Source organism: Lynx canadensis, chromosome B4 (assembly GCF_007474595.2).
Source record: "Lynx canadensis isolate LIC74 chromosome B4, mLynCan4.pri.v2, whole genome shotgun sequence".
NCBI classification, from domain to species: Eukaryota; Metazoa; Chordata; class Mammalia; order Carnivora; family Felidae; genus Lynx; species Lynx canadensis.
In genome coordinates, this window is record NC_044309.1 from 78,666,907 (window position 1) to 78,681,645 (window position 14,739).

Consider the following 14,739-nt stretch of genomic DNA (forward strand, 5'->3'; position numbering starts at 1 on the left):
TCTGAGTTGCAGCATCAGGGATTGAAATTAGACATGAGAAGGGCTTCCCTGGGATTCTAGGATGGGGATGCAGAGAACAGAGATATAATGTGTCTCTGGATACTTGGCTCTGTCATCACCTTAGCCTTGATTCCCTCACTGACAAACCTGGGATAATATACTTCTTCATCAGTTTGTTGAAGAGAGTAAATTAAGCCATGAAGAATGTCTAGTACAGTGCTTGGCCTATACCAAAAGTGACACAGCTTTTATCTGTGCCAGAGATATAGAGTCAAAGAAGAGAGACTGGTGCAGAGACGAGTGGAAACCAGTTTGTAGAACTGGAGGACCAGGCTACCAGGACCACCTAGTACCCATCTTGTATTGTCCACCATCCCAGGATTGACTGACACTGACCTTTGGGGAGAACCATATGCCTGTTGAAAAGCACTAAGTATTCAGCTGTAACAAATATATAAAGTTGGTGTTGTCCCCGAGCCCAAAGCGGGAGTGCTAGGCAGTATAATTCAGTTAAGCGAGCATTTGTTAAGACCCTCCTTTGTTCCCTACCACTGTGTCTAGCCAAGGACCATACAATCCTTTGAAACTTGATTCTCAAGTTGCCCTCCTTGCCTTGGCCAGAGTCCACACATACCTGCACTCCTCACCACCCAGCATCTTCTGGTAGGTGGCAATCTCCACATCCAATGCCAATTTGACGTTCATCAGCTCCTGGTAGTCACACAAGAGATAAGGCTGGTATTCTGAAATGGGAGGAGAAAAAAGAGAAGGGCTGAATCTTTAAACCCACCTGGGCACATAGCAGGTGACCACAGGTCTCCCTCCAACTGTCTTAATGAAAAATTCTAAGCTGTGTGCTGTGTTGTTAACCATGCTAACTTCTTCTGCCCATATCATTCATATCCATGTAGCTACACTATGCTAGGAAATTCCAGTGGTTATTTGAATCCTTACTCAGAGATATTGGTCACCTGCTTCCCAATCTCTTAAATCTCATACCCCACAGTATGAGACCCCAGAAACTCAATGCCACATATTTCATGGAGTCTGGGGCCACACCCAATGAAATGAGGGAAGACCATTCTATCTTGAAGATGATGACTGGGAGTAAAGGTAACATACATGAAGCCATAGCTCTGTATGGTGTATCCTGGGAAGCCCCCTGTAGGTTCCAATGAGGACCTGAAAGGCTTTCCAGCCTGCTAGGTTCAGATACCCCACCAGCATCAGAGTTACAATCCTAGGCTTTGGGGAGCCACACCTGCCTGCTTCTTGGTGCCCTCAATCTTTGCCCACAGCCTCTGGACCATCCTTTTGAGCTCTGCAATCTCATTCTTGGTGCTCCTCAAGTCAACGCCATACCAGCTGGCTATAGTCTGCAGCCTCCCAAGCTAGAAGGTGTGCAGCAGATAGGGAGAGATTATCTCTAACCCTCAAATACATGTGTGTTAAAAGAATAGGGGGAGCCTAGGTGGCTCTGTCAGTTGAGTGTCTGACTTAATTTCAATTCAGGTCATGATTCCTGGGTCGTGGGATTGAGCTCTCCATTGGGCTCCATGCTAAGAATGGAGTCTGCTTAAGATTCTCTCTCTCTCTCCCTCTCTCTCTCTCCCTCTGCCCCTCTGCCCCCACCTAAAATGAAAAAATAAAATGAGAATAGAAGTGCAGTTAATCCAGAAAGTCCTAACATTACATGGAGGTCCAGCAGGCATTTAGAATGAAAAGTATTGCTTAACTAAAAATCACAGTTGCCCCTAAAGATATCAGGTAGTAGAATGAAATGTACTGCAAATTATGGATATTTGGGAAAGTTATTTCAGTGGGTTTCCCATTGAACAAAATGTGCATTATCTGGGATGGGGCCAGGAGGGGCTGGAGGTGAAGGAGCAGGAGCCCTGGGTGAGTCTAGACTGATGCAGTCACCCTTATTTACCTTGACCCGGTACAGCCTCTTAGCCTCTGCCTTGCTCCCCTGGGTGATCTCCTCATACTGGGCCTTGACCTCGCTGATGATGCTGTCCAGGTCCAGATGCCAGTTGTTGTCCATGGACAGGATAACAGACATATCACTGGATTCTGACAGCACCTGGTTGTACTCCTACATGCCCACAGGAGCACACCATTGCACAGTGTTGCCTTCTCTCTGGGATGCCCTAAACCTTCCATGCACTGGCTCCGGAACGTTGTGAGATCTAGAAAACTAAATCTTACTGGGGGGAAAGGAAGGGGACAAGACAGAGACCCAGAAACCAGGCAGCAAGAAACTTCCCAGCAGGCAGTGAGGGATTTCCCTTAACTCTCCTGAGGATTTCCATTGGGAGGCTATGTACATGGAGATTCTAAAGATATGGGCTGCAGATTCTGAAAGCTTGGAGCCAGGGGAAGGAGAACATAAGCAATATTACCAAGGAGGTATAAAATTGAAAAAATGAAAAAGAAATAGGGATAAAGATGGGAAAGACTTTGCAAATGTTTGCTGCCAAACAGATTTCACAAAGGAAGCTGAATGCCCAGAATGAAGCAAGATCTGACACCACATGTTGTGGCTTCCACTCTACAGGATAGTATAGAGGTGCTTACCGCTTCAAAGAGGGCTTTCAAGAAGTTGACGTCACTGGTCAGACTCTCCATTTTTATTTCCAAGTCCACTTTGGTGTGCAGGAAGTATCCACATCCCGAAAGTAAAAAAACAGAGAACCAGCCTTCTTAGCTTTAGTATTGCTCTCATTCATTACCACTGCATTTAAGAATATTGATACTGGGGCACCTGGGTGGCTCAGTCGGTTAAGCACCTGACTTCGACTCAGGTCATGATCTCACGGTTCGTGGGTTCCAGCCCTGCTTCAGGCTTTGTGTTGACAGCTCAGAGCCTGGAGCCTTCTTTGGATTCTGAGTCTCCCTCTCTCTCTGCCCCTCCCCCACTTGTGCTCGCTTGCTCTCTCGCTCTCTCTCTCTCTCTCTCTCTCTCAAAAATAAATAAGCATTTTTTAAAAAGATACCATGCTTATGTAGTTGTGGGAGCAAAAATCACTTAAACCAGACATTACACTTGCAGTAGAGAGTTTTGACAATTAAGCTCAGTGTTAGAAAAGATCTTTATTATCGATTTTTGTAATTTTTAATAGTTGGAAATAAACTGTAATATGTAAGGACTGGCTTAAAGCCATTTTGCAACTGATAAACCAAACACACTTGAGAGATATCTTAGCTACAGAAAGAAAACCCTCAGGGCGTAGGTTCAGACTCAAGGCTGGCACTGTCCCGGGTTCTGGTCATTAACACTTGGAATCCTGCTTGGGACAAAGTATTCTCCAGTCTCACATCCCTGGGAAGGCACCACCATTCCCCCTTCCCTCATGCCATCTCCTCCCTGTGCTGTCTTGTTCTTCCCCACTGGCCTGCTCATCTTCTTCAGAACCATGAACTCATTCTCAGCCTCTGAGCACTTGTTAAACTCATCCACGTACCTATGAGAAAGGAAGGAGGTCATGCTTAAGGGTGGCTGAGCCAAGGGTATGTGCACATGTGCCCAGGGAAAGGTGTTTTTTCCAGGAGCTAGTGTATAACCTGGGGCAGGGCTGCAGGTGGCTATTCTCTGGATAAAACCAGGCTAAAGCCAGTTGAGTGGCATGCTTTATTATGATGGTAGGGCCTTTAAGAGCACATTGGCACCCCGTTTCTGACACTACAGGGTATTGGAAATAAGGGGGGTGGGGAAGAGGGGAAAGTGGGTAATGGGCATTGAGGAGGGCACCTTTTAGGATGAGCACTGGGTGCTGTATGGAAACCAATTTGACAATAAATTATATTTAACACACACACAAAAAGGAGATAAAACATGTGGTGGAACTGGTACATAACCCCTGGTGTCATTGGACACCACATTCATAGAGGTCTCTGAATTCTCCACTGCAGGAAGTCAGTCTCATCCTCATGAACAAAGACCCATGGTCACTCCCAAGGCCACCTTCCATCTGCCCCTGAAGCTCCCAGCTGTTCCATTCTCCACCTGTGTCCTACCTCCCCTTGAATCTCCCTCATCACCCAGGACAAACACATTCTCTAACTGGTCCTCACTCTTGGCAGTATGTTGAAATCACCTGGGGCTCTATAAAAGCTACCAATGCCTGGCTCCAATGCCCAGAAAACCAACGAGTCATGAGTGCAACCTGGACATTCAGAAGTTATAAAGCTCCCAAAGTGATTCTGGTAAACAACAAAGGATGAGATCCACTGTTGTTAATGCTAGAGTGCCTGACATCTTCCTGTGTCTAAAGGAGCTCCCTAGATGCCCATGCTGTGACATACACCTCATTCTCCTTGCCACCAACACAAATATCAAAAAAGAGCAGATCCTCCTGTCATCAGACCCCCAACCTGATACCCCATCCTTTGGCCTACAGACTCAGGTCCTTGAGGACATGCACCAACAATTTCCTGGCTGGAAAGCCTCCACACCTCCTGACCTGCACCACAATCACCTAGACTTCACTCACTTCCTCTCATATTCCTCCACAAGAGTCTGCATCGTGCTCTGCATTGTGCTCCATCCAGCTGATGCCGTTCACTCAGCAGCCTGTCAAGGTGGGCTCGCAGGCAGCTGGTGTAGGACTCAAAGAAGGGCTTCAGGTCATTGGTGCTGGCCTTGGAGGTGGCCGACTGCTCCTGCAGGAGGCACCACTTAGTCTCCAGTACCCTGTTCTGCTGCTCCAGGAACCACACCTGTGGTCAACAAGGGAGGAGACCACATGGCCTGCCCAGCCTCCAGCTCATGAGCAGACCCACTGCCCCAACCCAGACTTCGTGTTCTCAGACCTCTTCCCCACCATGAGCCCTCACCTTGTCGGCGAATGAAGCAAACTTGTCATTGAACATCTTGATTTGCTCCTTCTCTTGGTCTTCACCCTCCTGATCTAGAGGGTCGATTCCCATGTTCAGGGGCTGAAGGAGGCTCTGGTTGATGATCACCTCCTGGATGCTGAATGGAAAGCCCCCTGAATCCCCAAGGCCCCCTGATCCACCAGGAATACCTCCAAAACCACATCTGTCTCCATTGCCCCTTCCTCCAGCCCCACACAGGCTTCCTCTAAAGACACCTGAGTAAACCCATCAGAGCCCCCAGCCTGGACAGCACATCTGGCCACACTGAGAGAGACCTTCCTTCTCCTCCCAAGGCTGTTACATGCTCTGGCTGCCAAAGGCACCCCCTATCATGGCACAGGCTGTGGAGGCACTGCCTCCCCCAGAGCGCGAGGCTGAGTGGGACCTGGTGGGGCTGATACAGCCCTGGCTGGATGCCACGACAGCAGAGCGACCCCTTGAGCCCTTGATGGCCTGGGACAGCCTGCTGGACTGCTGGCTCATTACTTTCTCTGGGCACAGGAAGATGTCCTGGTTCAGATGTCTCTGAGGAAAGGGCACCTTCTGACACAGGGAGATAGGTGGCCCTTTTATAGGTCCCAGTGAACTGGTTCATTAATTGGATGATTTCCAAGGTTTCATTCTCTGGCTACAACTAATCCCCACCCAATTTCGTTCGCTATAATCCCAGAGTCTCTATTTCAAGTCTTTCCTGTAATTAGCCTTTTACAGACTTTGCGCACTACTGAACCAGGACCCTCCCTTGATGAATGAGCTTGGCTCCTGCCAGGCATGGCTCAGTCCCAGGGCCCCAGGCACCAGCTTCTCAGGAGGCAGCAGGTTCAACTGGGTGACTCTGTGTCTTTTTCATTCCCCCAAAACTCTGGGCATCCACTGGTGTCACTGTGCTGTCTGCCTCCCAGAACGAACTCTACACAGGAGTCTGGGAAGAGTTTGGGAAGACAGAGTGGAAAGTGGGCTCCCTTCTAACTGTAGCACCTACAAATCTCACAGTGTGTCCCCATGGAATTCACCAGAGAGCCTCTGCTGGTGCATCCCTGGCTCTACAAGCAGCACCTCTGCTACCCCAGTCACAAGGGTGAGAATGTTCCAGACTGACCCAGAGGCCTGAGTAAGTGGACTCAATACCAAAGACATTCATCTGAGCATTAACAGCGTTCACTATTGGGGTGACCAAGAGATCTCTACTGTCTCCTCTGTCTCCCTGTGGCTCCCTGCATGGTTTTATTGCTCCTGTTCAACTCACTGCCCTGGGAGCCTCCACATCCCCTTTTTCACTCCCATGCCAGGTTTCTTCCCTTTTCAAACGTGCCTCCTCGGTTCCCTTTCCAGAAAGCCTCCCCCTTTCAGGCTCCTGTGGGTTCTGCTACCTGCATTCCCTTTCTTCCTCTTTCCTGCATGAAGGCTGCAGCCCTGCCCCCTCAACAATAGACACCATGGGCAAGGGCGGGGGGGTCTTATCTGTCTGGTGCAACAGTGCCCCCATCACCCAGCACTGCACCTGGGCCCAAGTTTTGTAGAATGAATGGCTGCCCAGCTTTTCCTGCTTCTGGTACTGCCCCTCTACATGGGTCCCTGTGTGTGTCCCACCTCCATTGTCACACTGGACAAGAAAGCCTTTTCCCTTAGGACATTCCTCCCACCCAGATTGTCTCTTACCCCAAGCTCAGGACTGAGCCTGGCGCATGTGAGTTCAGGATACGGTTTTAAGACAAAAACTGGTAAATTAGCTGCCATTTGTGTGGATGGCTTCTCTCTCTGCTAAATATGTCAGCTGTGTATCAAACCCATTTTAAGCGCACAGGAAATGCAACCAGATAGCCCATGGGTGGGAGAAGGGACCCGACTCATCAGAAGGCCTTGAACCTCCCTTGAACTCTCACATTCTCTTATCTTCATAAGCCCCCTTAATCTCACCTTGGATGCTTGTTGTGGCAACCTGACCACCTTCAGAGCCTGGGAGAGAGGCTGCATTGTCCTCAAAATAAAAAAATAAAGTGATTTCATTAAGAACTCCCCACTTGGGGTAATAGCAAAAGCCACCCTAGCTACAAGGAGAGATCAGAATCTGGTGGTTTCTGGTGAACCTGGGCCAAGGAAAAGGACCCACTACAGTGGGAGGGATGCCAGAAGACCTTCCCAACAGAGAGGTTAGGAGAGCTGGAGCACTCGGGGCTGCTGTGGTATCTCCCCTGGAAGGAAAGGAAGTCATGATTGGGTGTCAGACATGGATCCATTGCCATCTGACCCTGTGTGAGAGACCTGAGTACCTTCTAGTCACACGAGGTGGAAAGAAGGAAGGGAAAAAGTCAGGCAAGGTCAGGGGCACTAGAGTTTACAGAGTTCTTTCTGCTTCCAGTAAGAGCTTACACTGGGCTTGGAATACACATTTCCTCACACCTCAGCATCTGCATGGACCTAACACCATGCCTTGCCTCTATAGACAGCACCATGGGAATAGCTCACCAGATGGCAAGTCAGCTCTCAAAGATTTGTGGGAAACGTACTCATTGCAAGGCACACAAGACAGCACAAGAGCTAAAGTTTAGGCAAAAACAGGTCTATTCAAACATTTATTGAGCATCTTTTGGTCATAGAGCAAGGAATTCAGAGGAAAAAGGAGATGTGTTCTATATATGTAGGAAGCAAACAGTCTGACACTCTCACCCAGAACACGAGACAAGCACAGATGGAGCCAGTAATAGCCATGTGTCTATTGCAGTTATAGGAGGGGATGGAAATGGGATCTGTGGAGGGAAGTTAGCCATGGAAGGTTTCCCAGAGGAGACATCATGAGCCAATTTGATAAAGAAGATGCACAGCATCCCATGTTGGGATGAAAAGACTTGCAGGAACCAGCCTGTGCAGCAAACATTACAGTTTTATTTGAAGCAGGATCATCAGAAGCTACTTAAGGCAACAGAGGGTAGTATGTTATATACACAGATGCGGGGGCGTGTACCAGCATGACCCATTGCATGGGAAGAAATTATGCCGGTCATGGCAACCTGGAAAACTATGGTGGGTCATGGTATTGGACATGGTTCACTTCTCCCCCAAAGACCCACCCAGAACCTCTAGTCTCTCCTTGCTCCCATCCACCCCTACATCGCTGCCAACATGATCTTATACAAATACCACTTTCAACCTGTCACTCTTCCACCCAGAAAATGACTAGGCCTCCTGTTCTAGAAGAATGAGCTTCTCCCTTGATCTCTAATGCCCTTCCTCTTCTGCCTCTTATTCTTTCCTCCTTCCCCAGTGCCTCCCTTTAATATTAAGGCCTTACCACTCCATCCAAGTCAATTTTCTTGCTATCGTTTGGTGGGAAGTTGGACCAAACCACTTCCGAAGTTTCTTCCACCCCCTGGGTTCTGGGATGCTATGATGCTTCCCCACTTTCCCTCGCCATCACCCTTGGAGACTTTTGCCTCTGAGAGTGTGACCCACCCTGCATCCTGACCCAGGAATTCCTTGATCTTCTCAATTACACTCATCTTCTTCCTCCTCCACCTCAGCCACCCACTCAGGGCCATGCCCTGGGTCATCACAAAGAAATGTTCCCTCTTGGAAGCTTAAATCCCAAATCCTACTCTCTGGCCATAATCTTTCATCCTTCAGTTTACTCCCACCTACCTCCCACCACTCCTGCTCTTCAGTGTTATAAATACTACCATTGTCTTCATCCCTTCATTTTCTCCTAGCCTATTAGCCCTCTCACGGCCTCTTTTCCTGTTCTTCCCAACCTAAGCATTACTCATTCATTCAACAAATACCTTTTCAGTATCTATTATGTGCCATGCACTTACCAGGTGGTAGGGAGTGGTGAACAAAATTAATACTGTCTCATCCCTCATGGAAGAGTCTACTGACCATCTGAACAACCTTCTCACCAGCATCCTCCATTTCCTTATTCTGCTATCTTCCACCAGTCACCTAACGAAGTCCCATGTCTAGGAGGAGGCTACAACATTCCTTTCCCCTCCTGTCCCAAGAGTTGAGCACTGCCGGGAGAATCACACAAGCATGTAATCTGGGGCACAACAGAGTCCTGATCTCCACTTCAGCTGGGGGTTCAATCCCTCTCTTGTCCTGTCATCTTCTCATTCATGCCCTTGACCTTTGTCCCAAACTTCCACCACTCTCTTCCAGCTGCTTCTTAGTCCCCACTTTCTGTTCAAAGAAGATGACCTGGCTTCCTACTTCCCTGGGAAAATTCAGGTTATCATAAGTGATCTCCTTTTGGCATCTCTTCCATGCCTTCACTCTTAGCTGCCTCCACACCCACCTTATTTTTCTTCCTCTTGTACAGGGTTACAAGACAGCCTCCCTACCCACCTCCTCTAGTTTTTTACTCAGTTACCCTCTTTCCCACCATGTCCTCAATCTCTATTCTATGCCCAAGTCTTTCCCATCTTTAAAGTCCCTATCTTGACCCCATGACACCTTCTTGCTATTATCCTGTCTGTCTCTTCCCCTTCTCAACTAAAGGTCTCAAACGGGTAGTCAAAATTCACATTATCCATTTCCCTATCACTGGTCAACTCCTAAACCTATGAAGTCTTCTTCTGCGTATAATCACCATATTATGGGCACCACAGTCCTGAGAGTACATTCTTTGCTGGCTTCCTAAAAGCCAAATGCAGTATAAACCCTTAGGCCCTCATCTCCTCATAGATCTCTCTGCTACAGTTGAAACATGGTAGTAGCATGTTTTCATGAAAACCATTGTTTTCAGTATCACTTCACTAACTTGCACATATTTTTTTTTGAATCTTGTCATTCCTTAAAGGGCTATAATACACATAAATAGGTTCCAGTCTTCATTCTCATGTAACTTGGCAATTTTCTTTCGGATGTGGTGGATAAACCATGGATAGATCCAATTTATCAGGAATTTGGACAGAGCATTCCTTGCCGAAGAAAGCACATACCCATTCTTTGCAGGCTGAAGTCAATCTAAAGCCCTACGATTCTGTGGAACCCTGGGCCACAAGGGTAACTTGCTCACTTGGGTGAGCAAGTTAAAAGAAGTGGTGGTGTTATTACTGTCTCGTTCTAGAAAGACAGTGCCAACCCTGGATGAAAAGGTGTAGAAGCAGGCCAACTACAGAAACTAGAGACCAATGAATCAACAAGGAATTAGAGATATTTCCCCTCCTCCCAGATCTCAGAGTTCAAACACAAAACCACCTGGGTGGCCATGTACATTTATGTGGGTTGTGTCCCTCACAAGAGTGTGATAAAGAGCCAAAATTTAACTTACGCTCGGGTAACCAACCTGTGTGTGGTGGCATGGGCTGTGTCCATCTGGAGCACAGGCATCTTTTACTTTACACAAAGTGTTGTCCTCTGCCAAGCCTGTAGAGCTGTATCTGCACAGAGTGGACACCTGTTTCTAATTCACAGAAAGACCAGCCAGGCCAAGAAGACCTTGGAACACCAGAGTTGGACATAATAAGCCTTGGGACAAAAAGAATCCACTACTAGAAAACATTTGCTTCTCTTGTATCCCACTGGTATTTGGGTCAGTCAAGTCATGTTGTAGTAAAACTGCCTGAGTTCAAATTCTGACTCTCCAGCTCCTAATTACATGATTTTTCATAAGTTGCTTAATTAGCACGCTGTGCCTTGGCTTCCCTCAATAAGCTAAAGATAACAATATGATCTACTTCATAATGTGGTTGTTAAGAATTATTTTAGAACAGGCCCAGGTGTATAACAGCACTCAGTACACATTAACTCTTAGCTAATAGTGTCATCCTATGTATAATGACAGAAGATCATCTCTTGCATATCAACCAAACAACATAACTGCCTATTACCAGGGTCCTTATCAGGGGTGTGTGTGTGTGTGTGTGTGTGTGTGTGTGTGTGTGTGCATGTGTGTGTTTGGCGGCGGGGGCGGGGGGTGGGGGGTTCCCTGTTGCTGTTTAGTGTGTTAAAAAGAAAGCCACAGTCCCTTGGGGCACCTGGGTGGCTCAGTCAGTTGAGGGTCCGACTTTGGCCCAGGTCATGATCTCGCAGTCTGTGAGTTCGAGCCCCGCGTCAGGCTCTGTGCTAACAGCTCAGAGCCTGGAGCCTGCTTCAGATTCTGTCTCTCCCTCTTTGCCCCTCCCCCACTCATGCTCACTCGTGCTCTCCCTCTCTCTCTCTCTCTCTCTCCCTCTCTCTGTCAAAAATAAAAACAAAAAAAAATTTTTTTTTAAAGAAAGAAAGCCACAGTCCCAAAACAGAATCACTTAGGACAAGTCAGCAAACCAAGAGTTACTACCTAAACTAACTGCACTTTTTGACCCCCCCCCCTCCAGAAACGTAACCTTTAACTAACCAATGCAGAATTTTCTCATCAATACTAGGAAATTTACTGATAAACATCTTCCACTCCTCTTAAAAGGATTACCTTGTCTGAACAATGATTCCTTGCTAATAAATTCCTTTCTCCTTTTTTTATGCCCCCTCTCTGCCTTTAAAATCCTTTTGTTCAGTTCAGTGGAGCCTCTCTATACTTGTTAGTCAGGATGCAGCCCAATTCTTGAACCATTTAATAGAGCCAATTAGAGGGGCACCTGGGTGGCTCAGTTGGTTGAGCTTCCAACTTTTGATATCAGCTCAGGTTGTGATCTCACAGCTGTGAGACTGAGCCTCACATTAGCTCCATGCTGAACATGGAGCTTACTCGAGATTCTGTCTCTCCCTCTCCCCCACTCCCCGGCTCACACGCGCATGCTGTCTCTCTCTCTCTCTCTCTCTCTCTCTCTCTCTCGATAAACATTTTTCTAAAAAGCCAATTAGATCTTCACATTTACTCAATTGAATTTTGTTTTTTAACAAGTGTTTCTCTGTTTCAAAAAGGCAGGCATGTGGGTGTGGGTAGGTGTATGTCTGTGTGTATATGTAGGTGTGTGATGGGTGAGGCAGGAGTTACAGTCAAAAGACTCAGATACATCAGTCATGTGCAGATGCAGAGATTGGGTAGACCCATTCAACTCTATACTAAAATTTGTATTTAATTCTAACTGAACAGCAATAATAATGCAAAGCTTAAAATAACTGTTAGAAATGCCTCAGGTCCCAGACTTTCTTTGTACTTCCATCACGAAAGATTATTGTCGGACAGCTAAGACCCTGCATCTTAATTACCAGTTTCTCAGGGCAAAAGGTGCATGAAATAAATTTATGGGCATTCAAATGAGGACTGTGTAGGCATCGACTGCAAGTAACAGCATCTTTAATAAGGCAGAACCTGGCTTGAAACAACCAAAAGATTAGTCTAAGCAGTAGCATGAGAAGGAGCTCTAATGCACACTTTTGTCAATTGCTCTCCCCAGATGCCAGTAAAGGGTAGACTGGGGAGGTGGTCGATCCCCAGCAGCTTGGAGGCAGGGAAAATGCTTAGGAGTTTATCTCTATCAGCCAGGGATCAGCTAATAAGGGTCTTGACTTCTGACCTTGGCCAGAGTGGAGTCCTCAGAAACTCAACCAGGGGGATAAAAAAAAATCCAGAATGGTCAGACAAGGCAGAAGGTGGGCTGGGGAGACACATCAATCCCTGCCCCAGCCACAGCCCAGCTTTTCTGAATATTCCAGGCAAGGTTTACAACTAATCAGATGGCAGCAAGCCAGGGAAGCCAGGGAAGCCCACTCCCCTCTGATTCCCTGAAGAACTTTGTAATGACTTCTCTGGTATAAGGCGGGCTGCCCACTGCCCCTGGTTCTTCACCTCCAGGGTCTTCAAAGATCTCAGGGTATTCTCCACTCTCCCCAGGGGAACTAGCTCTTACCTGAAGAGAGGCATCCTTCAAACCCCAGTCAAGCACCCATCTAGCTGCTCCCTCAGCCTTTGCCTCAGGTCAGATTCCCCACCAGACAGACTGAGATGGAGATTGCAATCAATTCTGTAAAGGAGTTATTAAAGCAGGATTGGGAGTAGAGGGCCATTCACAACAGACCCCTCATCCCTACATGACTGACCCTGCTTGTTTCTCTCTCAGCCTCCCCACCCCACTCCATAATCCCATCTGCCACAGCAGACTTGATTTTGGAAGTGACTCCTCCCCATTTGGAACTTGGCCTCACGTTCCCACAATCCTGTTAGCCCCCTCTGGCCTCCCTCTGCCTGGGCCAGTTCTGTCTTCCTCACCCCACTTCCCCCACAGGACACTCATTCTGGCCCAATTATGACTGTTGCCCAGATTTTGGCCTCCTGAGTGGCTCGAGTGCTGTTGGAATCCTTGCCTCTGACAAGTAGATTAATAAGAAAACCAAAATGACTATCCAAAGAGAAAATGGACAGCACAAATGACAATTCACAAAAAATGAAAATTAAATAGCTAATAAATGTATTCATAATGTTCAATCTCACTAGCAATCGAAGAAATGAAAATCAAACCAAGAAAATTGTCGAACACTAAAAAGAATACTGCAGTGTTCATGCAGCTGGAGAAACAGAAAGTCTTACGCATTACCTGTAAAAGTACCAGTTGGCATACTCTTTCTGAACAGTAGTTTGACAATATAAATCATAATTTTAAAGTGGCTTAGCAACTCCACATCTAGGAAGTTATCTTAAAGAATGAATAGGACAAGTGTTCAGAGACACATGTGTTCATTGCAGCGATGTTTATTATTGTGGAAAAAGTGGACGTAACATAGGCAACAAAATATGCTATATCCACGTAATGGAAATTGTGCACTCATTAGGAATGATAACCTTGGCCACTGTGACAGGAGGCAGGGCGTGGCTCCTGGAAGTCAGTCATGGGGCCCCGGTGCAGGGCAGCTGGGCAGGGCATGGAGGCCTCTGGGCCCGAGCGCAGGCACAGACTCACCGGCCCCAGACTCCAGGGAGGCCGACCAGCCACTAGCCAGGGTGGAATGGAGGCTGCAGAAGTCTTGGAAGAAGAGAGCTTTGCACTGTCCATCTCTTCCACCTCTGAAGCTGAATTTGCTGCTGTGGTTGGATCTATTGAGGACATTGTCATGGATGCAGAGTTCCAAGTACTGCAAAGAAATTTCATGGACAGATACTACCAGGAGTTTGGAGACATGGAAGAGAATAAACTCACCTACACACCCATCTTTAATGAATACCTCTCTTTGGTAGAAAAGTATATTGAAGAACTGCAGCTGACAGGGATTCTGGGATTCAACATGGCTGCTTTCACAGCAACATTAAAGCACCATAAAGATGACATGGCTGATGACCTATTCGACATGCTGCTCACATTTACAGACTTTCTGACATTTAAATAGACTATTAAATCTGACATTTAAATAGACTATTAAATAGACATATTTCTAGACTACAGAACAGAAAAAGAAGGCTGAGGACTGGTCTTAAGCAGTGGCTTAACAGTGACTTCGTTGTGCAAATCCTCTTCGGTGGCAGCTTCCCAGAACAACCCCTAGCACTAGCTCCCACCTGTGGGTAATGGCGGCCTTCTGGACAACATGGGCCCAATAGGCCAGGGGAGGGTTCTGCTCCTGATGACTGGACACCACACCCTGGAAAGACTGACTCTGTTCTGCAACTGTTTATTAATGTTAGGTATTGATGGGTTGAAAAGATAATTACCTGATGCTCCCAGGACTTCTCTTTTTCCTGAAATACTTTCTTCTATTCAATAACCCCTAGTACTCCTGCCAAAGTAGACACCTCTCAGGTGTTTCGGAGAGTCAGACTGCTCTGGGACAAACACTATGTCAAGCATTTCATCTAGAAGGCCCCTTCCCCCGGAATACGTGTTCCTGTGACAACCAAGAGGAACAACACCATCGTAAACTCTCCCTGTCTGCAATACCACAGGCAGGTTTTGCATAAATCTCCTCCTGCTCACAGCTCTTTCACTTGATTGA

General features: G+C 47.1%; 1 protein-coding gene and 1 pseudogene across 1 annotated transcript; one reads left to right on the top strand and one right to left on the bottom strand.

Annotated features, from left to right (window-relative positions):
* Positions 1 to 248: 248 nt before the first annotated feature.
* LOC115518707 (keratin, type II cytoskeletal 2 oral-like) lies at positions 249 to 6,477 on the bottom strand. Its single transcript, XM_030322262.1, is given in 11 exon segments — positions 249 to 252; positions 635 to 743; positions 1,262 to 1,391; positions 1,934 to 2,098; positions 2,581 to 2,672; positions 3,400 to 3,467; positions 4,497 to 4,537; positions 4,540 to 4,722; positions 4,840 to 5,086; positions 5,183 to 5,406; positions 6,472 to 6,477. Coding segments are annotated over 11 exon segments (1,269 nt in total).
* Positions 6,478 to 13,641: 7,164 nt separating this feature from the next.
* Positions 13,642 to 14,292, top strand: LOC115518708 (annotated as a pseudogene).
* The last annotated feature ends 447 nt before the right edge of the window (positions 14,293 to 14,739 follow it).